We start from the raw sequence: 23789 nt of genomic DNA on the forward strand, positions 1-23789 counted from the left end.
TGCCTGTCCCGGTGCTGTTCTGAACCGCAGGGAATTAGCCTGGGAAAATGGCTGGAGAAATTCGGAGCGATCCCAGGGAACCATTGGTTCCTGAACACGGCGGGCGAAGGCCATCGCAAACATCCATCAGCCATCCTCCCCCAAGCCCCCGCGTTATTTTACCCACCTTTATAGGCACAAACACCGGTTCCCGTGCCCACCCAGGCAGCCGTGCCGCTGCAGGCGGCTTGACACCTTCCCACCGCTGGAGAGAGGCGGGTTGCCAAAAATCGCCCTCCCGCAGCCTCCTGCCTAGCATCACCGCACAAACAGGGCCAACAAATCCCCCGGAAAGCCCCAGCCCAGCCGAAGCCCTGACCCAGATTTCCTCCTTGTCATTGCCTCCCGCTCAGCAGGCCCCGTGCTGGGCATGCCCCGGCGCTGAGTGTGCCGCCCCGAGCGCAGCGCCGCGGGTGGCTGCAGGGCCCCGGGCACCCCCCGGCACCGGGCTTGGGGCCAGGACCCGACACCCCCCCGGGGCACGCCGGGGTTGTGCCACCCATTGCCACCCGGTGATGTGGGGCAGTGGCTGAGCCTGGCCCCTCCGAGCTCTTTTTGAGGGCACAACTCAGCCCCTCCAAACGCTCCGTGAGCCCCATCTGCATCTCCAGCGCTTCCATACATAAAATAACGCGAGGGCTTTGTTTTCCTTCCGCAACCACAGCGCTTTGCAGCCGGGCTGAGCACAGGCTCCAGACACAAAGGCAGATCACAGAGGGCTGGACCGGCCCTGCCGGTCTCCCTGAAACCCTGGGTGTCCCCAAAACCCTCAGTGTCCCCGAAACCCTCGGTCCCTACCTGCCCACCAAGAGCAGCTCCCGCTCGCCGGCCCCCGGCCTCAGCCTCCTCCAGATGTCCATGGTGAAGAGCGTGCTGCTGCTGTTAAATATGGAGGTGAGGGAGGACATGAGCGCGGCCATCATCACCGCGATCATCAGACCCCGCAGCCCTGTGGAAGGAGGGAAAGTCAGCCTGTGGCTGGGGACAGCGGGGCGGATGGCCCCAACCATCCCCTCTGCGCATCCACGGGTGCACGGATGGGGTTTGGGGACGCCCAGCTCCAACCCGGGACACCGGGACCACCCGCATCCCCTGGCCTCGCTGCTGGGGGGTCACTGGGGAGGGGGCTGCGTGGGCAAAAACCCCTGAGAACAAGGTCACGACCTACCGCTGGGCATCAGCTCCACCACCAGCTTGGGGTAGGCGATGTTGGAGCAGCCCACGGCAGCCCCGCACACACGGGTGCATTCCTCGGGGTCCACACAGGCCACGGCATCTGGGGGACAGAAGAAGGTGAGGATGAAGGCAGGTGATGATAGAGGCAGGTGAGGATCCCGGAGCGAGCCAGCACCCTCCAGCGTCCCCCAACCTCCCGCTGCCCTGCACCCAGCCCAGCCCCAAGCACAATGCCCGGGCTGGATCCCACCCCGCGGAGCCCTGCCCGCATTAAACCCCACAACAGACACCCCAGGGTGGCCCCAAAGCCCTGCCAGGACCCACGGCCGTGGCTGGAGGAGCACAGGGCAGGCGGGTTCGTGCACCGTTGGGGCAATTACCTCCACATGGGCAGCACCCACAGCTCCCCGCAACGCTCTCGGCAGCGCGCCAGGGCAGTCAACGCCCAATTACTTATGTGCCTCAATAGGTGTTGAGCCCTTTTTTATTGTTACGCTCATAAAATATTGAAATGGATGGAAATTAATGTCGGGCATAACTATTAATGTCCCGGCTGGCTCTCGGGTCAGCATCCTCTCCCCGAGGAGCACGGGGACGTGCACGAGCACCCCTGCACAAGCCTGGCTGCGGGGTTCATAGGAAGGAGAGGGAGAGATGCGACGTGCTGGATTTCCCATGGGATATGTGCACCCCATCCCTCCACACCGTTTTCCTCCGGGTGCCCCCTTCCTTCACCCACACCCTTGCAGACCCCGTGGGCACCACACACCGGTGTCTGCGCTGCAAACCCTACAAAGGGAGCAGAGCCTGGGCTTCCCCGGCTCTGCAACGCCGAGCGGGGCACGGACTCACCCCGGCACAGCAGGAGCAGGCTAAGAGCTGGTTTTCCACCTTTCCCCGGGCTTAGATCAGCGCCAGGACTCTGTCTTCCTATGAGTAAAGCTGCCGTCACCGCTCCGTGCCTCAGTTTCTCCCTCGCCAAAACACCACGTTGCGCCCGGCTCCATGCAAATGCCGGCAGAGCTGCAGGTGGAAGCTGCTCCCGAAGGCAAAGCAGTGTCTGGGTGCTGCAGCCCCGAGCAGACACCCGCTGGGGCTGGGTGCCGCTGCCAAACCCCTCGGTGAGCCCCGGCAGCGCGCGGGCAGCGGAGCCCAGCCTGGCAGAGCCCAGCGTCGCACCCTGCTGCATCGTTAGGCCCTCTGCTAGAGATGGGAAATTAATTAGGAGCTTGTAATTAACGCTTCCCTCTGCAGCTGGGAGGAGCACGGTGCCAGCTGCGGGGCAGTGCCGGGCAGGGGCTGGGGGAGCTGGGGCACTGGGAAAGCTCTGCCTGGCTGGGGGAGCAGGGACGTGGTGACAGCGGGGACCGACCTGTTCAGCCGCAGCGACCTGTCCCTGCGGCAGGCAGGCAGCGGGTTCAAAAGGAGCTGACGGCTCCTTACCCACACCGGGGTAAATCAGAGGAGCGAGCCAGATATGCAGGAAAACACCAAAATAACGAGCCCGGCTAGCGCTGAGCTCAGCGCGACGCAGTCATTAGAGGTGGCCTGGAGGGGATTTTAAGGAAAAGAGGAGGAAAAGCGCAGCCACGGCGTCACACCTCGGTGCCAGTCCCTTGTTCCTGCAGCTTGGCCAGGCCGTGTGCTGCGGGACGCCTGCCCATAAGCAGCTCTGCCACCAGCTCAGGCTGTGACCCACACCCCTGTGAGCTCCCACTGTCCCCCTATATCGTGTCCCCACGCAGGGGCTGGATCAGGCGAAGCTTCAGGCCGCGGGGCTCCGCGGTCCCAAACCCGTGGCCAGCGCAGCCGTATGAGCCATCACGGCGCGGCACCGATGCGACGCCGTTTCCCTTGTGCATTAATTCTGCCATGCAATAAATCATAATCGCGCACACACCCCTCTAAAGAGACCACAAATCTCCTTGCACAATGGCTCCCATACAATGAGGCATGGGGCAGACGGGGCGGCGGAGCTGGGTACGTCCCCAGCACGCTCCCAGCCCCGGTCCGAGCATCTCCTCCGCCCCTGTACCCCAGCAATGAGCAGAGCCGGGGGTGAAAGTGCCCTCCCAGGACAGCAGGAGAGGAAGAGTGGGCAGAATGGGAAGAAAAGCTTGGGTTTGTCCCCAGCACCCTGCACGCCTCGGTCCCCAGCCCACGTCCCACCACAGGGAATTCCCCACGGCATCCAGAGGCCCTCCATAAACCCCCCTCTGAAATGGCTCCTGAGACAGAACCCAGTGGGACCCACATGTTTCCCCTCTCCCCGTGTCCTGTCCTGACACACGGCCGTGGTGTCCCCCCGGATCAACGCCCTGTGCCACTGCCCCCCCTTCCCAAACATGCCACAAGCCCAGCACACAACTTCTTACCGCAGGCACGGGGCTGATTTTGCCCAATTCCCACGTAAAGGGAGAAAAGCCCCCATTTCCCCCAAATCCATTATTACAGCCTAAAGATGAGCAGCTTGCTGTGGTCTGTTTCTGAGAAAGCCACGCTGGGATTCCCCCCCCTTTCTGCATGTTTCCCTTTCACCTTTCCAGGCCCTCCCCGGGCTCTGTGCCAGGCGCGGCATCGGGGCAGCGGTGCCGTGGGGCCGGGGCAGCCGGGGTGACGCTGGGCTCCAGAGGGGAGCCCTTTGACGGGCGAGCAGGCGGCTTTGCCTTAGGACGCTGACTCAAGCGGGGCTCTCATTTACACGGCTGCGAATCCAGATCAACTGCACCAAAGCGACGGAGCGAGACACGGCCCGTGGCGTTTTCCTTTCTCGCATCGGTGCGAGGATCTGACCCCGATTCCTGAAATTCATCTTTGCCCGGGTTTCCGAGTCGGAAGCTCCACGTTCCTGGTTTGTGATCACCGGCTGACGAACGCAGGGTGGTTTCTTCATCTGTCTCACGGTTCTTATCACTGGCTGCCGCAGCAAGGTCTGGTGTGTGACTGTGTCCCTGCTGCACACCCTGCCCCAAGCCAAGGAGGTTCCCCCACGGCTCCGAGCTGCTCCCTGCTCTCACGGGGGCTGCCATGCCTGGTGCAGGAGGGGTTAAGCACAGGGCAGGGACACTTTGCTGGAAAGCAGCGCCTTGCCAGCACACACAAGGGGTTATCGCAGGGCAGAGCAGCTGTATTTTGGGGACACCCCCCCGGCAGACCTCCACAAGCCCTCGGGGACCCCAGCACCCAGCGAAGCGGCGAGCACAGCACCGTCCGAAAGAGTTAATGCCCGAACAAGGCTGGGAATGTGTGAAGCAGCATGTGACTGCAGGTGGGGCAGGGCGGAGCGATGAATCACTCCTCTGCTTTTCCTCTTTTCACTTCTTGCTGTTACCTGTCCCGCCGTCCACCCGGCACCGCGCGCGGGCAGGAGCCGGAACAGCCCCGCTGCCGGCCGGGGAGATGCACGGGCGGCTGGCGGAGACGCTGGCTGCCACCAAGCCCACCGCCGACCCACTTCTCCAGCACCGATAGCCAGAGACTGCGGTCAGGCCAAGAATCCCAGCCGCCTGGTGTCCTTTGTGAGGCCGTTTTGTTTGTTTTTTCTTTGTTCGTTTTCCATTTTTTTTTTGCGTTCTCGCCGCGTCGGAGGAGCGGAGGATGAGAGGCGCGTGGAGCCGGAGGTAGACGAGGCTGCGGAGCCGCGTGTGCGCAGGGCACAGCCCCCTGGCTTCGCCTCCCCCCTCCCCGCAGACCCAGCAGCAAACCAGAACCCAAATCCTCTCCCCTGGGGGAGCAGAGCCTCACTGGGGCAGGAGCCGGCCGAGAAGGGAGCAGCGTCCCCACGGCTGCGAGCTGAACCGGGGAGGGCGAAGCAGAGCAAGTCGCTTATGCAAAGACTGGGGAGTAATTAATTCCTTATTTATTGCCGGCACCCGGCACTCGCCCAACGGACCGAGCTCCCTCCGGAGAAGGAAGCGGCGTGTTGGGGCACCATGGCTTTCTCCCAGGTGCAGTGCCTGGACGACAGCCACGTCAACTGGAGGTCCAGCGAGTCCAAGCCTGAGTTCTTCTACAGCGAGGAGCAGCGCCTGGCCCTGGAGGCGCTGGCCTCCCGCGGCCCCGACGCCTTCTACGAGGTCCTGAAGAAGGAGAACATCAGGGACTTCCTCTCCGAGCTGGAGCTAAAGAAGATCCTGGACACCCTCGAGACGTACGACCCCGGCTCCGAGTACATCCCGCGCCACGGCAGCAGCACCGGGGAGAGCGAGGGCGACGGCGACAGCCAAGGGGACGAGCAGGGGGTGGCCCCGTCCCTGGAGTACTGGCCGCAGAGGTCCGACCGCTCCATCCCCCAGCTGGACCTCGGCTGGCCCGAGACCATCGCCTACCGTGGGGTGACCCGCGCCACCGTCTACATGCAGCCGCCCATCGAGGGGCAGGCGCACATCAAGGAGGTGGTGCGCAAGATGATCTGCCAGGCTCAGAAGGTGAGGTGCGCCCGGGGACCGAGCTGGGATTTGCCCCAGGCTGTCCTGCTGAGCCCGGATCCTCAGGTCCTGCTCAGCCAGGCGGTCCCGTCCTCTGCCCGAGCTGAGGCGTCGGGGTCAGTCGTTTGGGTTTTTTCCACGTTCGTTCAGAATAACTGATGTTTAGGGATCGGGTTTCGCTGAAGACGATGCTGTTGGCCTGGTCTGGCGCTCCCCAGGAGCAAAACAACTCTTTCCACAGCCGCTGCGGCAGCTTTGCTCATCCCAGGGTCCCCATGGGGAGAACCGCAGGGCAGTAAAAAGGGCTGAGGTGGTTCCTAGCTCCGAGCCCACACTCCTGGCCACCCCACAATCCTTATTCCCAGAGCACGGTGCCAATGCAGGCGGCAACACGCAGGATCTGGTGGAGCTGAGCTCAGCCCTGGGGCAAAGCAGCGACAGGCACCGGTCTCGCTGCGGCACGCATGTGAGGGTCGAGGCTGGCTGGCGAGTGCCACGTTGCTCTGTTGGCCTCATCCTGGCTTTAAGAGAAAAGCTGGCGTGCAGGACAAGCCCTGGGAGATGCCGAGGGGAAGCAAAGCCCCTCTTCGGGCTGGGCTTTCGGTTGAGACCTGTCCTGCCCGTGGCAGCAATCCAAGGAGCAGAGATTTGGGGCAGAGGAGCAATGGGGTCAGGCTGGTGTCAGGGGCAGGAGGACAGGGGAAGGAGGTGGTGGTGTGCCTTGAAGGCCAGCGGTGCTGGGCAGAGGCTCCTGGTGCCCCCCAGCGCCCCGGTCCCAGCTGGGAAGCGCAAGAGGGGCCGGTACCTACTGGTCTCGTGGTGCTGGTGCTTGAAGCCCTTTGAGCTCCGTGCTCCCTCGAGAAACTCAGCTCTGAGGGAGGAGCACCCCAGCCCCGGGGATGCTCCAGAAGGAAAATGGGGAGACCCCAGCAGGGAGCAGGAGGAGACGGGCTGGGATGTGCTGGGGCTGGCACTGGGGGGTCGCGGATCCCAGCGAGCCCGGCCCTGGGCGCTGCCATCCTCACCCGCGACGTTTTCCCCACAGAAGGATTTTGTGGTGAGCTGAGTCCCTCCGGTACAGGAGGGCAGGGCTGAAGCCTTGTCAAGCCTCATGCGTGTAGGATGGAGGAGGAAGAGACCTCCCCCATCACAAACAATGTCTCATCTCCGGGTCTTTCCAGCTGCCTCTGCCCCGGCTTTGCAAGCTCCTGCCCGGTTTTGCTTGCTCACTGCTTCCCCCACGCCAGCAGCACCTCCTGAGTCACGCCTGCCTCCCTCCTCCTGCACGGCTGAGTCAGGCTCTGCCTCCGGCACCGTCCCCACCTCCCCCTGGGAGCATCTCCAGTCTGCAGGGACGTGGCCGTGGCCGCGCTTGTCACCGTCCCCGCGGCGCCAGGCTCTGTCTCCCGGTGGGATGGGAGCTGGGGACACTGGCGGTGGCACGCAGGAGCTGGTGGCTGCTCCCTCAGCAGTGCTGGCTGCCTGGGTGTGCAGGGGGGAGATGCGGGATCACAGACAGGGGAGGAGTCCTCCAGGACAGAAGATACGGTATGGCGGCTAAAGAGGAGCCTGGAAAGCCAAGAAACACAAGTGACAGCTCTGCCACAAACGGATCGAGCTTCAGAGCCTTGAGCAAGCCCTCACCTCGCGTACAGCCCCCCAGGAGATGCAGAGATGAGCACAAGCTTCAAGCTGGCAGTCTGCAGGGGTCTGAGCAGAGCAGGAGCTCGGGTTTGGCAGACGGGGCTCCTCCGGGCCTCCCACCCCGTGCATGGGGTGGCTGAACCTGGGGTCTTGGTGCTGAGCCCTGGTGACCGCTGGCGTAGGTGCTCCTGGGCACCCCAAGATTCAGCTGAGGCTGGTGGTCCACGGAGGTGAGAGGGTTGGGCTGAGGAAGCCAGGAGCAGGCACAGGGAGGGTCCGGCTGCCGCCCTGGCAGTTGTCACAGAGGTTAGCCACGCGCCTCTTGGCCCAGGTATCACCTCCCCGAGGAGGTCCCTTGGTGCCGGCCACCGGTGGAGATGTTTGGCCTGAAACGCCATCTGATGCCAAAAGCCACCACGCAGGCTGCGATGGCACAGCAGAGAGGCAGAAAGGTGCCAGGAGAGCCAGGAAAGCCCAGAGCCCACGCGAACATTTCTGGCACCTCCTGGGAGCTCAGAGCCCGGCTGAGGGAGCCGGGCTGCGAGGCCGCTTTGATGGCGAGGACGAGCCCATTTGTGTGCAGGAACAAGGCCAAACGCCGCCGAGTTCAGAACCTCGGCTTTATTCTGCAAAGAGGCAAATCCAGGCGAGCTGGAGCAGGGGATGCAAATGATCTCCTCCTCGCTGTGGGAAGAAAAGGGTGAGCAGAGAGGCAGGATCCCGCTGCCATGGCCGCGCTCTCGCAGCAAATCCCCGGGTCTGCGGCCAGGGATGCGGCACAGCGCCAGGCACCCCGACGGAGAGCTCCCCTGGGTCTGCCCCGGCACGGCCAGCGCCCTCGATGCAGGGCCCCGGTGGCTGCACAGCTCACGGGACCGCTGGGGAGGAAGGTCTGCCTCCTCTCATCTTCTTCGCTCGATTTTGGCTCGCTCTGACCAGAAACCAGACCAGGCTGAAAACACCATCCTCGGCAAAACACCGCCGGAGACACCGGCGAGCCTGACCTCTCTGCTCCGGAGGTTCCCAGTTGGGATTGTGGTGATATAATTTCCCTCAGCAACTTCCAGCGAAGGTTGGGAGGCCCTATTAATTACTGTTTACAAAACCTTCTGCCGTTCCTGGATGAAAGGGTCGACAGGGGAGAGCAATTATTAATGTTACTTGTCCCACCTCTCCCTCTTCCCAACACGCTTCCTCTAATTGTGCGTTGGTGCCTGCCTAATTTATTAAATGCCCACATGGGGCACCCCAAAAGTTATTATCTGATGATTCAGAGTGACTTAATAAAGAGCTGCAATTTCCTCTATAAAACATGATCCTGCAGTTTGTGCGCTCATCAAAGCAGCTCAGAAGGATCCAACATCACCTGCCCTGCGTCCGAGGGGATGCGGTGCTTGGGGTACCGGCAGCAGATCTCGGCGGCTCTTGGAGCCCAGGAAGGAGAGCATCCAACATTGGATCGAGGACCTGCCTCCTCTTCTCCCTCTGGATGAACGGCAAAGGGATGGGAAATCTTCCTGGGATGATGCAGCGAGAAAGGTTTTGGGAAGAGGTGCTGCTGTCCCGCTGCCAGGGCTGCCCGCAACTGCCTTCCCCTGGTACCCAGCATCGGTACCGGGCTCTGCACCAGGAGAGGGCACAGGATGAGGTCTGGCAGGCTGCGAGCACAAAAAGGCAGGGTTGGCTGTGGGGATCGAAGGGAACGGCATGGGATCGTGCTGCTCCGGAGCACGCAGACCTCTGTTCTCTGCAGGTTTTTTCCTGAGCCTGGGCTTGGCCTCAACCCAGCTGATTTCAAGCAAGGAACAAGCACGGGCAGCCCAGGAGCAGACTTCATCCTTGGGGTCCATGGATGGTCACAGCACGGGGAGCGTGGCCAGGGCTGGCCATGGCCCGCTGGCCCATTTTGTGCCAGGGCAGTGCCTTGGCACGCTGGCCTGGCATCCCGGTGACAAAGCCAGGCCAAGCCTGTCCTGCAGGCAAGACGCAGCTGAGGGCAGCAGAGGCACCGAGTGGCAACGGGACTCGCCGGCACAGCAGGAGGAACTGTGCTGAACGCATGGGCACACGCTGAGAGCCTGCCCAGGGCAGGTGTCCCTGCTCGCCGTCCCCAGCAGGAGCAGCGATGGGACGTGGGGACACCACCGCACCCTGCCCAGCACCGTCCCGTCTGCAGGGCCTCAACCACAGTAGGAAGACGGCACTTTCCTCCCAAAACGGTGACCAGTCCCAGCTTCTCCCAGAGAAGATGAAGTGCACAGTGACGTGGACGTGGCCAAAGAAAAAAACAACGTGAGTGACAGGAGCACAGCATCTGCCACCAAACCAGCCCATCCGAAGCGCCCAGGCAGGGACACGACGTGTCGGGTCGGGTGCCCTCACGCAGGGCTCAGCAGGCAGCGCGGCTCCTCCGGGGTGCTGGAGGCAACGAGGAGAGCCAGGGCCTGAGTGTCAGGAGCAGCTTTGATGGCATCAGTGAGACTTCTGGCCTCCTGCCTCAGTTTCCCCACAGGGACAGAGCGGATGTGCAGAACACCAGGTGCGTTAAGGAACAAGGACGTGTCCTTCCATGGCAAAAGCTGTAAAGTGCTTGGGGAGGATAAATGGGAATTCAGCTAAAAATGGGAAGATACCAGCAGGGTGAGGACTGGCAGAGCCATCGGGTCCCCTCTGGCACCTTCTGAAACACCCAAGCACAGTGGAGGGAGCCGAGGTGGCCAGGGTGGCACCGCTGGTGGCCCAGGCCGGGGAGGGGGCACGCGGCCTCGCTGCTCGCCCCGCCGCAGAGGTAGGGAAGAGCCAGCAGTGCCATAACGCACGATTCTCCTTCTAATTAGAGCTCTCCACCTCCTGTGGCACACAACTAATTAAAAGGCAGCTCGGCGCTTTGAGAAGACCAGGCTGGACGTGCCTGAGTGCGCAAGCACCCGGTCCCTTCCCTCCTGAGGAAGCAGCGTCTCAGGGTCCCCTTGTGTCACCCCACGGGGTGCCTGTTCCCGTGCCACCAGAGCCCTCCAGGAGCAAACCCCGGCTGCCTCGACGCAGGGCACCTCCCGGGGGGGGGCCCACGTGGCTGCGGCCACCCCGAGCAGGAGGAGGCACACGAGGCTGCAGGGCCATCACTACCCTGTCCTGCAAAACCCCGCACTGTCACGACCGATGCCATCTTCAAGAAAAGACCCATGGGTGTGGAGCGGACTTTGGTGCCCGCAGAGGCATTCCCAGAGGAAGCGCAGCGCGCCCCACTGATGCATCTCCACATCACGTGTGGGACTCGCCCCGGCCACGGCAGCAAACGCCCAGGGTACAAAGGCAGCTTTGGCTTTCAGAGGCCGGTGACGCTGCCTGTGCCGAACCAAGCTGCTGGCTTGACCCGGGTGCTGTCATCCCAGCTCTGCTTTTGCACAGCCCGGGAGGCTTTGGGGAGCTGGCATGGCTGGAACACCCCAGCACCCAGTGGGCTCCTGGCTACGGGACCACCAGAGCCAGGAGCCCCGGTGCCAGAAGCAGCACCTGATCCCAAAGCCCTGCCCAGCATCACACCTAACCTCGAACCACAGCGCGCTCCCGAAAATCAACAGCAAGGATCTGAAACAGCAGCTGGGAGCTGCGCGCAGCCAGCGACTTTTGAGCAACCTCATCAGTGCACAAACAGGCCAGCTTCTAAGGGTGCCACAAGCCACTTCAGCTCCTGAACGCACCTCTGGGGTGTCTGGATACTTCCTGCCAGGCTCAGAGCCACTTTCGGCTGTTTTTGTCCCGTTTCTCTCCGTACAAGCACGCATCAGATCCCCAAAGACAGCAGGGCACCCTGGTGCACACAGGACCTTGCCCCACGCCCCGTGCCCTCGGACAGACAGACAGACAGACACACTCGCTGCATCAGGGGGTTCACCTCTGGGTGCTGCCCATGACGGGGCTGGGGGCAGAGTCCATAAACGAGGGGAGGCAAAACTTCCCCAGCAGAATGGGGCTGAAACCTGCGGTGCTTGTTAAAGCCTTGTCAATGGGAACATTACCTTTACCCCTTACCCCCGATCAGCTTCTTACAAATACATCACGCTGCGTGCCGTTACCAGCGGGGTTTGGTGCCAGCAGAGGAATGGGATTTGGGCCTTTTGCTCTTCAATCCTGGGCTGGCCGCTGCTCAGCTCCTCACAGCCCATGGGGAAAACTCCACTGCTGTGGGAGAGGCTTCGGGGCAGAAACAGCTCCGGCTGCACAGGGATATAGCACCTCCCGGCTTCTGCGCCAAAGACATTGGGACTTAATCCCAGCCTCCCAGGGAGCAAGCACGGTGCTTCGGCTCTCACAGGGCAAGCAGCTGCTCTCGCAGCTGCATCTCAGCAGGTCGGATGTACAGCCTGGACTCATCTCTCTTCTCTTCTCTGCAGGTCATCGCAGTGGTCATGGACATGTTCACCGACGTAGACATCTTCAAGGACCTCCTGGACGCAGGTTTTAAGAGGAAAGTCGGCGTCTACATCATTTTGGATGAGACCAACGTGAAGCACTTCCTGCAGATGTGTGAGCGAGCGCAGATGCACACTGGGCACTTGAAGGTAAGGGTGGTCCTTGGTCTCAGGAGCAACCTTGGCTCTGCTGCTCCGTTTATGTGGGACGTGGCCACACCGCAGCCTCTCTGCCTTCCAGCCCCAGGGTGATGTGCAGGAGACTGGGACAAACCTCTCCCCCGCCTCCAGCCGCAGCTCGCGTGACTGAAAAGCAAGGGGTGAATTTGTGTGATTCCTTCCAAAAGCCCTGCAAGAGCCCCCGAAGAGCTCTTCTTGACCCGTGCTGCAGCCCCAAGGCAGTGCCAGATGAGCTAAGTCCATTTATCCCATAGCCAATGCCCAAATCCATCAGCAACAGCATAGAGGGGAATGGGTAAGAGATGGAGACGTGAATTTCCCCATGGCAGAGCCACAGGGAGGGAGGCTCTGAGCCATCCGTGTCCCACCACCACGGCTGCATGTCCCCGGGGTGCCCGTGGTGCCCTGTGCGTGCAGGGTAGGCCCAGGGTGCTGCAAAGCAAATGGACGAGCCTGCGAGCTCAGCTCCTGCTGGCAAATAAGCCAGCAAGAGGCAGGATGCCGTGCCAGGGCTGGATCCGTGCCGTCGCCAGCCCCATCCTGCTCCTGCCCTGGGGACAGGACCAGCAGGAGCAACCACCAGCTGGTTCTCTCGCTTTCGGGCCTTCCCGCAAGTCGGAGGCTGGAATTAAAAAACGAGACTTTCCCCTTTCCCGGGGCCTCCGCCCCAGCGCGGGGCCGGGAGCGGAGGAGGGAGGCACCCACGCCACCCGCGCCCCGGCGCCTGCCCGGGATGCTCTCAGCGGGCGGCACGACGCCGGCCCCGGCTGGCAGCGGCACCGCGCACGCCGCGGTCGCCCAGCCCCGGAGGCACCGGCAGCAGCGCGTGACTTTGCTCCTGTGCACGAGTCCTGTTGGGAAAGGAGGAAGATGGAGCGGCACGGGGAACGTCTGGCTCGGTCTCCTGGTCCAAAGCGCCCCAAATCCCTGCCCCAGCAGCAGGACGGGGCCACAACGTGAAGCACAGCTGAGCTGATTGCTCTGGCACGAGGTTTAGCTTTGCACACTCCCCCCGTACGCGCCGTGCTGCGGCTCGATAAGCAGAGCAAGACGACAGCGATGCTGTGCACAAGATGCGGCAAGATTGGGATTAGTTTTTAACCCAGATCACAGGTAGCACCCTGCAACAGCTTGCAGGGAAACTCGCAGCACGGCCCGCACGCTCTGTGCTGTAAAGAAAATAACCCAGCACCGTGCCCTGCCAAGGCAGAGGCAGAGGAAGGCGCAGAGGAAGGGGCAGAGGAGTGGTTCCTTCAGTGCTGAGGGGACGCCTGCCCCAGCTGTCCCCGTCCCTGGGTGCCCAGGCCCCGCAGCACCCCGCAGTTTCACTTTGGGGCTGGCAGACACCCGTGGGCTCCGGGCGCCATGCCCGCAGCTCGGCACACAGGCCGTGCTTCCTCGCCTGACGTCAGCCAGCTGCACGGCGCAGGGTGCCAAATGGCTCGCGGGGAGGCCCCTGCCCGGGCAAGCTCTCTCCAAATTTTCCCCACGGTGAAGGCAAACAGCGGGCTGGGCAGGAACATGTAGGAGCCACGTAATGCCAGCGTGAGCTACGCTGGAGCGGGGCCGTGATGCTGCGTGAGCTTGGGGACCTATGCCCAAGGGAGGAGACACCGCGGTGGCGCTCGCAGGCTGGCCCAGCCTCGCACCGTCCCCATCCAACAGGCCTGGTGGCTCCACTTAATTGCTGCTCAGGACAATTAAACCAGCCACAGCTGAGCTTCCCTGGGCTTTTACCCGCGTCCAGGCTCCCTGGAGAGGCTGGTCTCCTCCAGCCTGCCTCTGCTCCCAGACCAGAAAAGCCAGCGCTGACGCACGCCGGGCTGTTCATGCATTTGCAGCCTGCTGGCAGGACTGGAAAAGCAGGAGAACATCTGCAGAGCTCGGCAAATGTCTCAAAGTTGTGACTCGCCACACATCGCTCGTTGCAGCCAGCTTGCTGGAACGGCATTCGGCAGGGCAAGGAGGCTGTGAGGAAACTAGGGCAGTGGCTGGGAGCTGCTGCGTAAGCCAGGAGATGCTAACGAGATGAACGTCGTTATCTTGGTGCCTTCTGCGCTTTGCAATTAGCGAGCCAGCTTGGGCAAGGCAACCGCTTCGTTGAGCAAGGGCAGGTGTTTGGGGCGTGATTCAGCCCCGCCACGCAGCACCTCTCTGGCTCAGCAGCCGGGCGCACGCTTGTTTCCCCCCCCCCCCTTTTTTTTGGGAGAGATTAAATAAACAGATCTTACCCAACTGCGGCAAGGGGGAGGTGAAGGCAGCCGGCACCCTGCTGCCGGGGAGCTTTGTTCCCCTGGGTGTTACCCAAGAAAAACCCAGGCTGCTTCATGCCTTGGTGCGCCGATTTGGCCGAGAGCGAGAGAGGGAGAGGTCGGCGCCGCGGGGATGCTGGCAGTGGGCAGAGGTCCTGCCAAACACTTGTTTGGGTGCAGCGTCACTGCTGCGCTGCTCTCGGCAGCCCCATGCACAGGAATGGGCATCGCCCTGGCATGTCCCCCCGTCCCCATCCCCACAAAAGCCACGGGAAGCCCCTGGTCACAGCGATCCTAAGGGCACCAGCTGCCAGCCCCCTATGCCTGCCACCTGAGTCTCAGCATCAGGCAAAAAGTCCAAAGCTCAGCAACAACAACAAAATAAAATATCAAATCACCAAAAATACCCAAACTTTTCCACTCAGCATGCGCAGTTTCCCCGAAACGTGGTCAGGAACCCCTTAGCTTTTGCACCACACTGCAAACAGATTTTAATCACTGTCCCTCCTGCTGGGAGGAGGGAGAGAGGAAAGCCCGGGGAAGCAGCTGAGGAAGGCTCCAGGTGGGGAGGAATTTTTTGAGGGGGGGGGAAGAAATACTTTCGTTGCCTTTTTTTTGTTTTTAGTCTTTAAAAATACAGAAGATCAAAGGGCATGACCTAACGATGACACAGTACCTTTAGCAACTGCATTAGCAACATCCCAGCAGAACAGGAGGAATGAGGGCGCTTTCCTGAAAAAATGTTTTCTCCCCACCCAAGGGAGCCCACTCTGCCTTTTGCTGTGAATGACGCTGTCTGCGCAGCTGCAAAAATGTGCTCGTCCCTCGGTGTTGAAGGAAAATCAGCGAGGCAGCAGAGGGACAGGAGAGCAGCACGGTGCTTGCAGAGCTGGGGACACCCAGCTGTCTGCATGGGGACCCACGTCCCTCTGGGTGCATGTCCCCACATTTCCTTTCCCAATGGGATAAAGATGCTGCCCCACCGTTTTTTCCCACCCACCCCTAAAACCAGGGTGAGACACTTGGATTTAGGCACGGAGCAGGCCCAAGGGGAATAGCCAGGCAGAGGACAGCGATCCCGCTGCCATCGGGTCCCATGAACGCCGTGCCAGGGTCAGCACCATCCCCTACAAACACCTGCAGGCCCCAGGGGGGAGGAGGGCAAGAATCACCTCTTGCATGGTGGCATTTGCATAGATGGCAGGAGATGGAAAGTGCTCGGCAGCATTATCACACGCTGCTTACCCGCAGTCGTGGGCAGAGCTGGGTTCAAGAGGTAGAAAACACGGTTGGGCGCACGGGGAAAGCAGGAAATTCTTGACGCCGGGTCTCTGGTTCACCGCGTGGCCCTGGGCAAGTTATTTTATCTCCCCATCGCTGAGGTCTCCTGGGAGCAGACCGCGAAGAGCGTTTCCCACTGCTCGGCGGGGTTGTGAAATGGAAGCGGGGGCCAAATGCTGCTCTGGAAATCAGCCCTTGGCGGCTCGGTGCGGGGCTGGAGTGAGCTGTGCACAGGGCAGTGGCACGTTGGGGTGGTGGCAGCGTGGGGACGCCCGTCCTGGTCTCATCTCACCCGCTCCCGGCCCCGCTCACGGCCCTGCCTTTGCTTTGCAGAACCTGCGAGTCCGCAGCACGGGGGGGACGGAGTTTTTCACGCGCTCAGCCACCAAGTTCAAGGGGGCTTTGGCCCAGAAGTTCATGTTCGTGGATGGAGACCGGGCCATGTGCGGATCCTACAGGTAACCAGCGGCATCTCCTCCTGCCCACCCTGCAGAGGCATTGCCAAAGCACCAACGGGGACCTGCGTGGTCCAAGCCCCAGTCCCTGTCCCTGGCTTGTTCCCCCCAGCTAACCAAGGGCACCTCATTGCAAGGCCAGCTTCAGTGCTGGAGCAGGACCCGAGGGTCCCCACCAGCCCATGGCCAGGATTTGGCCACCCCGTGGGGTCGGTGGGTGCACCTAGTGCCACTGCCAGCAGACACGATGCTGATAACACGTGGCACCGAGTGTGGGGAGGGACAAATTCCAAGCCACGGCCAGCACCAGCTCTCACACTGACCTCAGATTTTCCTGTTAAACATTGACAACCCAAAGCGTTTTACAGTTTGTCCAAACAAAATCTTGTTTTGGTAGGAATAGGTCGGTTTTCAGCTCTACAGGACAAGATTCATAAACGTGAAAATGAAGCGTTCCCTGCTTTCTGGCCGCAGCAAAACACACACCCGTTTACAAATCCCTTTTCTTAACTAACCTGAATTGAGAAAGGAAAAGAGGCCAACGCTAAAGCAAAGAAGCAGTTGACCCACACCAAATACCTTATATTTTCATGTCAAGCCCCAGTGCGCTCAAGACTTCAGGCCTTCATTCCCATCTGGGATGGGAGCTTCTTTTTAATCTCATCAATATTAATTTTCATAGCAAGACCACGTCCTTACTAGCACTGTTAAATCCCCCAGGGAAGAGCCGTGTCATTTACCAGCGCGTGCTCAGAGTTTCCAATGCGTTTTCTTTCCAGCTTCACCTGGTCCGCAGCGCGGACGGACCGAAACGTCATCACGGTGCTCTCGGGCCAAGTGGTGGAGGCGTTCGACAAGCAGTTCCAGGAGCTGTACCTCATGTCCAAGGGCGTGAGCCTCAAGTCCATCTCCATGGCCCAGGAGCCCGAGCCCGAGCCCGTAACGCTGCCCTCCGTCGTGCCGGTGACCCCGGCCAACGCCGTGGTGAAGAAGCTGATAAACCCCAAATACGCCCTGGTGAAGGCCAAGAGCGCGGACCAGATCAGCAAGACTTCCTCCGAGAACCAGGACAAAAACCAGAAGACGGACAACAAGGGCAAAGCCCTGCCCGAGGGCCAAGCAGGAGACAGGCACGGCGACGCGGCAGACCTCTCCCTGCTCATCCACCCCGGCCTCCTGAACCTGGAGAAAGCCAACATGTTCGACTACCTGCCCACCTGGGTCGAGCCCGACCCCGAGCCCGGGAGCGAAGTCTTGGGTTACATCAACATCATCGACCCCAAGATAAAGAACGTGAAGCTCTCGCAGATGAACCGCATCAAAGTCTGCGACGTCTCCCAGGCCAGCGCGCAGCACCGGCAGATGCTGAAGTACAGGGAGCTGGAGGCCAAGAAGAACTCAGACCAAGAGCCACCCCCGGTGTCCCCCTGTCCTAGACAGACCCCACATGTCCCCGCAGAAGCTCCCATGGTGCCCACCCCCAGCCCTGTCGAAGGCAGCAGCTGGGTGACAAAGCAAGGGGGGGCATCGGCCGCTCCGCCGCTCAGCCACCGCTTGAAGCCACCCGAGGAGACGCCCGAGGAAGCCAAGCCCCCTGTTCCGAAGCCAAGGACAGTCCCTGCTGGAAGCCTGGCGACCAAAGCCATCGCGCCCTGTGACAGCGGCGCTGCCCCCGAGGGGGACACGCAGCCACCGCCGGCCGACCCCGCGGCTGCGAGGCAGGAACCGAAGGAGAACCCCAACGGGGCCTCACCGGAGAGCTGCCGTCCCCTTCCAGCAGCAGGGCCCCAGGAGGACAGAGGGCCTCCCTGCGCACACAACGGGCTGGGGGAAGAGGAGGAGGAGGAGGAGGAGGAGTACATAACCCTCAGCGACCAGGAGAGCTACTCCAGCAGCTCCGCCGACCACAGCTACCGCCGCTCCAACGCCTCCTCCATCTCCGACGAGTACTTCGAGGTGAGGGATCGCTACGGGCCGCTCCGGCGAACCAACTCGGACGTCACCCACAACGGGGAGTTCCTGCCCGTGCAGAGGAAGCTCAGCGACCCCCACATCAGCCGGGGCACCTTCCTCAGCCCGCTGGGGAGCCTCCCGTCCCTGAAGCACGTCCGCGCAGAGGACGCGGCCAAGAGGAGGAGCAACGCCGTGGAGATCAGGTGTGTGCTGCCCCGCGCCATCCTGGACGGCAACAGCTCCTATCCGACCAGCGCAGCACAGGTAGGAGGCTCGACCGCGACCTTCTCACTGCATGTCCCCATCCCAGAGGCTCCTTTGTCCCGGTGGAGGCTGGTTTTGGTCCCAGATCCTACATGCTGAGGTCACGCTCCCCGTGCAGGGGAACATCATCCCCTTTTACCACCACGGGAGTGACCCAAGAGGTGCTGGTGGCCGGGGAGATGGTGGCCATGCCACACCGCCCCCAGGTATCCGGGAGTGCAGAGGGGAGGATTTGGGGGATTAAAGAGAAAACCTGTGGCACAGGCTGTGCCCCGAGCCACACGGCCCCATCCCATCGCCCACCAGCGGCGGCACCGTGCCCAGCCGGGGACAGGCTGTGCGTGCAGGCGTGTCCCTCTCCGGCTTGTTTTCTGGCTCCTCGCACAGGTGATTAGCATCAAAGCACGGCGCTCGGACACGTAATTAGGTGGAGCAGCACAGCAGGGGCGGCAGCGATGCCACCAGCGGCTCCATGAGCTGCGGGGCACGCGGTGTCCGCCGGGCAGGCAGGGGGAGCACGGGGACAGTCCCTATGGCACGTGTCACTGAAGTCGCTGATGCCACCCCTGTGGCCCCAGCCGAGCCACCAGGTCCCAGCTAATCTGTGTTTACAGGGAATTAACCGAATTAGTCCAGAGTCCGCCCGCCACTCCCTGCCCCAGCCTGGGCTCAGAGCAGGGCTTTGCTTCAGTGCTTGACCTCCCCATGGAGCTGAGCCCTCGCTGCACGGCTCCTGCAGTAATTTGGCCTGGCCTCCTTACGGAAGGTAATTGAGGTCCTGTAATAGCTGGGAGAGCAAGTGCTCAGCTGATGGAAACGTGCACAGGGTAGTTTATCCCGTGTGTAATAACAAAAACCCAAACAATCCTAGGTTAATGCTGTAGAAACCTCTAATCTGACGTGAGGTCAGAACAGCAGCAGCACAAGAAGGCCCACAGATGGGTCCCAACACGATCTTTCCTAGAAAATCCTGCAGCTTTCCACCTGAAATCATCCTTCTCCATCTCCTGGCCTCCCCTGGAGCTGACCCAGCCCTGCAGTTTGGAGTAAAACCATACAACACACTGCAAATTGCTATTTTTGCTCCCATTTTGGGCAGCATTAGGTATCTCCCACCAACAACCCCAGTAAAGGTTTTTATTTTGGGTCCATATTTCTCATATTCAGCACTCCAGTGCTGGCCCGCTGCATACCACAGTCACAACCCAGGCTCAATCAGGACAAAAAACACAGCTTTCATCCCATTGCAAAGGCAGCACCAGGTTATCCCTGGAGCATTTCAGTGCCCAAATACCCACCTGGATGCAGAGGAGAGCAGTGCAGGCTGGTGCATGGCAGCCCCAAGCACAGCACCAGGCACACTCAGGTCCCCCCCTGCCCCTCTCCAGCCCCCTGGGTCCGGCAGAGCAGAGATCCCCAGAAAAGCCCCAGCACCCCGCTCCCATCCTTTGCACACCCGTTTGCTCAGCTCCTGCAGCTCCAGCTCCGCGTGGCCGGGCCCTTACCTGGGTACAGGACCCTGCTGATCATCCCCGGCATGACGATCACGAACAAGGGCAGCATCTTCAGGTAGCTGGCCAGGATGGAGCCGGCCTTGGCATGGCTCAGGCTCTTGGCAGAGAGCGACCGCTGGACGATGACCTGTGGGGAGGCAGGGGCACGGCTGAGCCCCCATCAAGGCGTCCCCCTCCCCGCCAAACCCCTCCAACATCTCCCCAAAAAAGAGCCCGCGGGGGCAGGGACACCCAGCCCGCTCTCCTCCCAGCTCAGCTCCATAGAAATGCTGACAGTGAGAGGGCTCGGGCTCTCCCCAGGGACGAGCTCAGCACCCAGCAGGATTTAGCTGCTCCTGTGTGGTCGGGAGGGACCAGCATCGGGCTGGGGTGCTGGAGAAGGCATCATTTAATGTCTGCCCAAGAGCCAGAGCATGCCAGGAGCTGCAGGAGCCACCTGCACCACGTCGGGCACGTGGTGCTCGAGGAGGGCGAGGAGCTGGATCACCCGTAGTCCTACCCACCTGAGAACATCCCAGCCCACACGAGGACCCCACTTTGTTCTAAGCACTGATTTTAACCAGTATAGCTAATGTAACAAACCCCTTCCAACCCAGCACTACCCAACCCGAGCTGCTTCAGTGCAACCCTCCTGGCCAAAGTGACCACAGTGCGGGTGCGGAGGTCACTGGGGTGTCCAGGCTGGCCACCAGGGCGATGCCACCAGCACCACGGGTCCCACCAGCAGCACCACGGGGCCACGAGGCACCCAGCACGGCCGGCTCTGCGGCTCTAGCCTGGCCGTCAGCACCTGCTGGATGGGATTTTGCCCCGGTACATCTGCACAGGGTGCTGTTCCACCCCCAGACTGCAGCACCAACATGCCCAGAGATAAGGATCTGGTGACCACAGCCGTGTGTTGAGACCTTGCCCAGGCCAGCATCAAGACGAGCGGTGCTCGGAGCCTTTCTGAGCCTCTCTCCCAGCCCAGAGCCACCCGACGCAGTGCACCCTCGCCTCCTCACCCACCTCCCTCTCCCAGACCTCCAGGCTTCCCTCTCACCTCGATCTGGGTGGTGGGAGACTGCCAGGCATGAAGGAAGTGTTTTGGTGCTGAGGCTGCTGCTAAGAAGCGGGTGCTGTGACACTGCTGGAGCCCCCAGTCCTGGAGTCATTGCCGTGGCTGGGGACAGCCCCGGGGTGCCCGAGCAGGGCAGTGCATGGCCACTGCAGCTGTCCTTAAAATGCTGCCCCACCACCAGGGTGCAGGAACCCCCCAGCCCTGCCATGCACTGGGGACTCAAAACCCTAAATCATGGGGAGAGACCTTCCCCAGAGAGTGAGACACCACAAGAGCAGCAATGAGCTGCCACCGGCCTCAGGGGGATTTGGGCAAGGGGCTCGGGCACCCAGAGGCTGAGGAACTTGTCCGTGAGGACCAAGTCTACGGCACAGGACTGTAAAGGGTTGTCCACACAGGGGAACGGTGTCTTACAGCAACCACAAGTCACCTTTTTCTCTTTTTCTGCCCTTTAACAAACAGGGGACGCACATCTACCGCTACCTACCCAGGAACCCTGCAGGCAGAGAGCAAGGCAAGGAGGTCTCCTGCTCCCCACCGTGCGAGAAACCCCTCGGGGCCGGCAAGTACAGAGGGGATGGAGCCGAGCCCAAAAAGACCATTGCAGGCAGCCAGCCCTACTGGCAGAGCAAAGCCTTCAGCCCCAGCAAGCCGGCACGGCCCAGCCACCTCTCGCCCAGCAAGCCCAGGGTGGCAGGCAAGCCCCTGACCTCCCTGCCAGAAATCCAGAAGGCAGCCGAGGAGATGAGGACGCCCCTGGGCATCCCGCTCTCCAAACTCTCCCAGTCCAAGCACCTCAAGAACAAGGTCGTGGCAGCGCCGGGTGCTCCCACTGACTCCAAAAAGAAGCCCCCCGAGCCCACCAGCCAGAAGGAGCAGTAGGTGCTGCCGCAGGTGGACTTCCAGGGCGAGGGCGGGCGAGCGTGCCTGGACCCCAGGCCACGCGCTGCGGCTCGGGGCAGGGGAATAGCGTTTACATTTACCTGGTCGGTGCACCAGTACCACGCGGCCATGATAGACAGCCCGAACGTCATCCCAGTCCAAGGCAGATCTCCAGAGACTGGGTCTCGGAAGAGGTGCATGGCATCCGCTCTGGGCAGGTGGCAGGTCGTGTTGGGAACAATCTTGGACGGCACGGCTTTTAAGTAGGCCTCTTCCAGGTTGGGGTAGCCTCCGATCTCATTAAAAGCTGAAAGGCATCGTCGGGGGAGGCTGGTTAGAGCCCGTCAAAAACACGGTTGCCTCCGAGATGAGCTGACAAAACACGCTCGAGGACTTGTTATTGAGAACTGCTGCCCCTCCTGGCCCCCTTCCCACAGAGGGAAGGCTCGATCGCAATTGTATTTTATTCTAGTTATTTAAGAGACTCTTCTACTACCATTTTGCACAGCAGGTCCCGCTGCGGTCTGCCCTCCCTCGCGAGGGTGACCCACATCCCGGGACAAAGGCTCCTCAAGGGACCCACCTCTTTTGACTTCGTACTGTAAAAGCAACCTGTTATTAAAGCACCCCAGTCCCAGAGTACAGGAAACTCACCTAGAACGATTAAAATTGAAAATTAGCTAGCCTTTGATTTGACTCGCTGCGGCTCAAGGTGCCTTGGCACAAGCGTCTGGCCAAGCACTTTCTTCCCCTCTGAGCGCTCCCCAGCTCCCCCCTCCATCCTTAGGCCTCCAGCTTAAAGTCCGACAGAACAGAAAAGTCCCTCTTCACTGCGTTCTTCCTCGGAAACAGGATCCTTAGCCTGAGCACTGCTCAGGATTACGTGCCAGGAGCAAGCCCTAGCAAGCGCGCCCCTGAGCCCTGCGCAGCTGCCTTGGCTCTCCTCCCACCCCGGGCTCTCCGTGCTCCCCCCACCACCACCTCCCCGCTCTGGGGGGCACGGGCTGAGCCCCCCCTGCTGCCAGCAGCAGGATTTGGGAGCCAGCAGCATCGCTTTTGGGGGGTGGGAGGGCTGGGAGGCACCCGCCCTGCTCCCCCCGCCAACCACACAGCGCCCTGGAGGGGGTGAGCGGGTGGGCGCGCTGGCACCCTGCACCCACGGTGGCTGCTCATGCTTGGGAGAGAAGGGGGGACCCCAGGACCCCGTGGGGCTCACAGAGGGGGCATCGTACAGCCCTGTCTGGTGAGGAGCCAGGCTGGGGGGTGAGGAAGGGGCTTCACCGAGGGCTGCAGAAGGTCCCAGCACCGACCAGGGGCTGCTCATGCAAAACGAGGCTCTGTGCTCAGACTGGGTTTGGGTGCTGGGAGGAGGAATTCCTTTGCTTTACCACTCAGGGACACAGGTCGGGCTCAAAGCAAGACCCAGAGCATCCCTTGGTGGATCCCCCCAGATCCAGCATCCCCGCATCCCTCCCAGCCACGGGCAGTGCCCAGCAAATGCCCGTTTCCAATATCCCCTTCCCACTCCCCCGTCCAAGGGCAGCACCCCCCCTGCAGAGCTGTTGTTTCCAGCACCGACCCGCAGCCCTGACCCCGTCCCCCTGATCTGAGACTTTTGGGGTGTTTGTAAAGAGGCATCACACCCCGCAGCCCCCTTTGCAAGCCACCCCCCCCCGGTATCGCACGGGGAAGCAGCATTTGCAAACCGCTTCTGCTCTTGTGCAAGCAGACCTGGCGCCTCTCCAGCGCGTGGTTTATCCAGGCACCGGCTACTCCCAAGCTTTGCATGGGCGTTGGGCACCAACAAAGGCTCTCCAGAGGCAGAGGCTGAGTGCTGAAAGCAGAGATTCGCGCCCGGGGGTGCGGACCTGCTCCCTTTCCAAAGGTGTCAGGAGGCAAGTCGCAACACCTACGCCTGCTCACACGGAAGGAGCAGGGCGAGGAAGCCAGGGCAGCGAGAAGGCAGCCTGCAGACGCAGGGATCCAGCCCGTGTGCTCCACCAGGAGCAGGGTCCCTGTGGTCAGCGCCAAGAGGACACGGCGAGGGCTGCGGGACGGTGCTGGAGCTGAGCAGAGCCACCACCAGGACAGCCACATCTGTCCCCAGGCCCTCAGCGGTCTGTGACCCCCTCTGTCTATGCCCACTCGCTGTCTGCCAAGCGCACCCGAGAGCACCCGCACGCCCTTGCTGCCCTCCCTGGGGAAATGTGAGCCCGGGCAGCAGCAACCCGGAGCGGTCACAGGCTAGCA

General features: G+C 61.7%; 2 protein-coding genes across 6 annotated transcripts in view; one reads left to right on the forward strand and one right to left on the reverse strand.

The window, feature by feature from the left end:
• The window catches only part of SLC5A10 (solute carrier family 5 member 10), a 39721-nt gene that overhangs the window by 4036 nt on the left and 11896 nt on the right, over positions 1-23789 (reverse strand). For all 5 annotated transcript variants that reach the window (XM_083799421.1, XM_083799419.1, XM_083799420.1 and 2 more), the window contains 4 exons: positions 21641-21846; positions 19589-19724; positions 1208-1315; positions 838-988 (listed from right to left, as the gene is read on the reverse strand). In XM_083799421.1, coding sequence (XP_083655547.1) covers positions 838-988; positions 1208-1315; positions 19589-19724; positions 21641-21846 — 601 coding nt within the window. The remainder of the gene's footprint in view (positions 1-837; positions 989-1207; positions 1316-19588; positions 19725-21640; positions 21847-23789) is intronic.
• Positions 3596-22222, forward strand: FAM83G (family with sequence similarity 83 member G). The gene is made up of 5 exons (XM_083799416.1): positions 3596-5642; positions 11681-11848; positions 15745-15869; positions 16646-18083; positions 21120-22222. The coding sequence occupies exons 1-5, from the start codon at positions 5148-5150 to the stop codon at positions 21537-21539; spliced, it is 2646 nt and encodes an 881-aa protein (XP_083655542.1). The 5' UTR covers positions 3596-5147; the 3' UTR covers positions 21540-22222.

This window comes from Anser anser, assembly GCF_964211835.1.
Source record: "Anser anser genome assembly, chromosome: 15".
Lineage (NCBI taxonomy): Eukaryota > Metazoa > Chordata > Aves > Anseriformes > Anatidae > Anser > Anser anser.

Excerpts from the sequence above, each read along its gene's own strand:
- FAM83G (XM_083799416.1), top strand. The coding sequence starts at position 5,148 with ATGGCTTTCTCCCAGGTGCAGTGCCTGGACGACAGCCACGTCAACTGG. Across the intron at positions 11,849-15,744 it reads TGCACACTGGGCACTTGAAG|AACCTGCGAGTCCGCAGCAC; the intron begins GTAAGGGTGGTC and ends TTTGCTTTGCAG. Across the intron at positions 15,870-16,645 it reads GCCATGTGCGGATCCTACAG|CTTCACCTGGTCCGCAGCGC; the intron begins GTAACCAGCGGC and ends TTTTCTTTCCAG.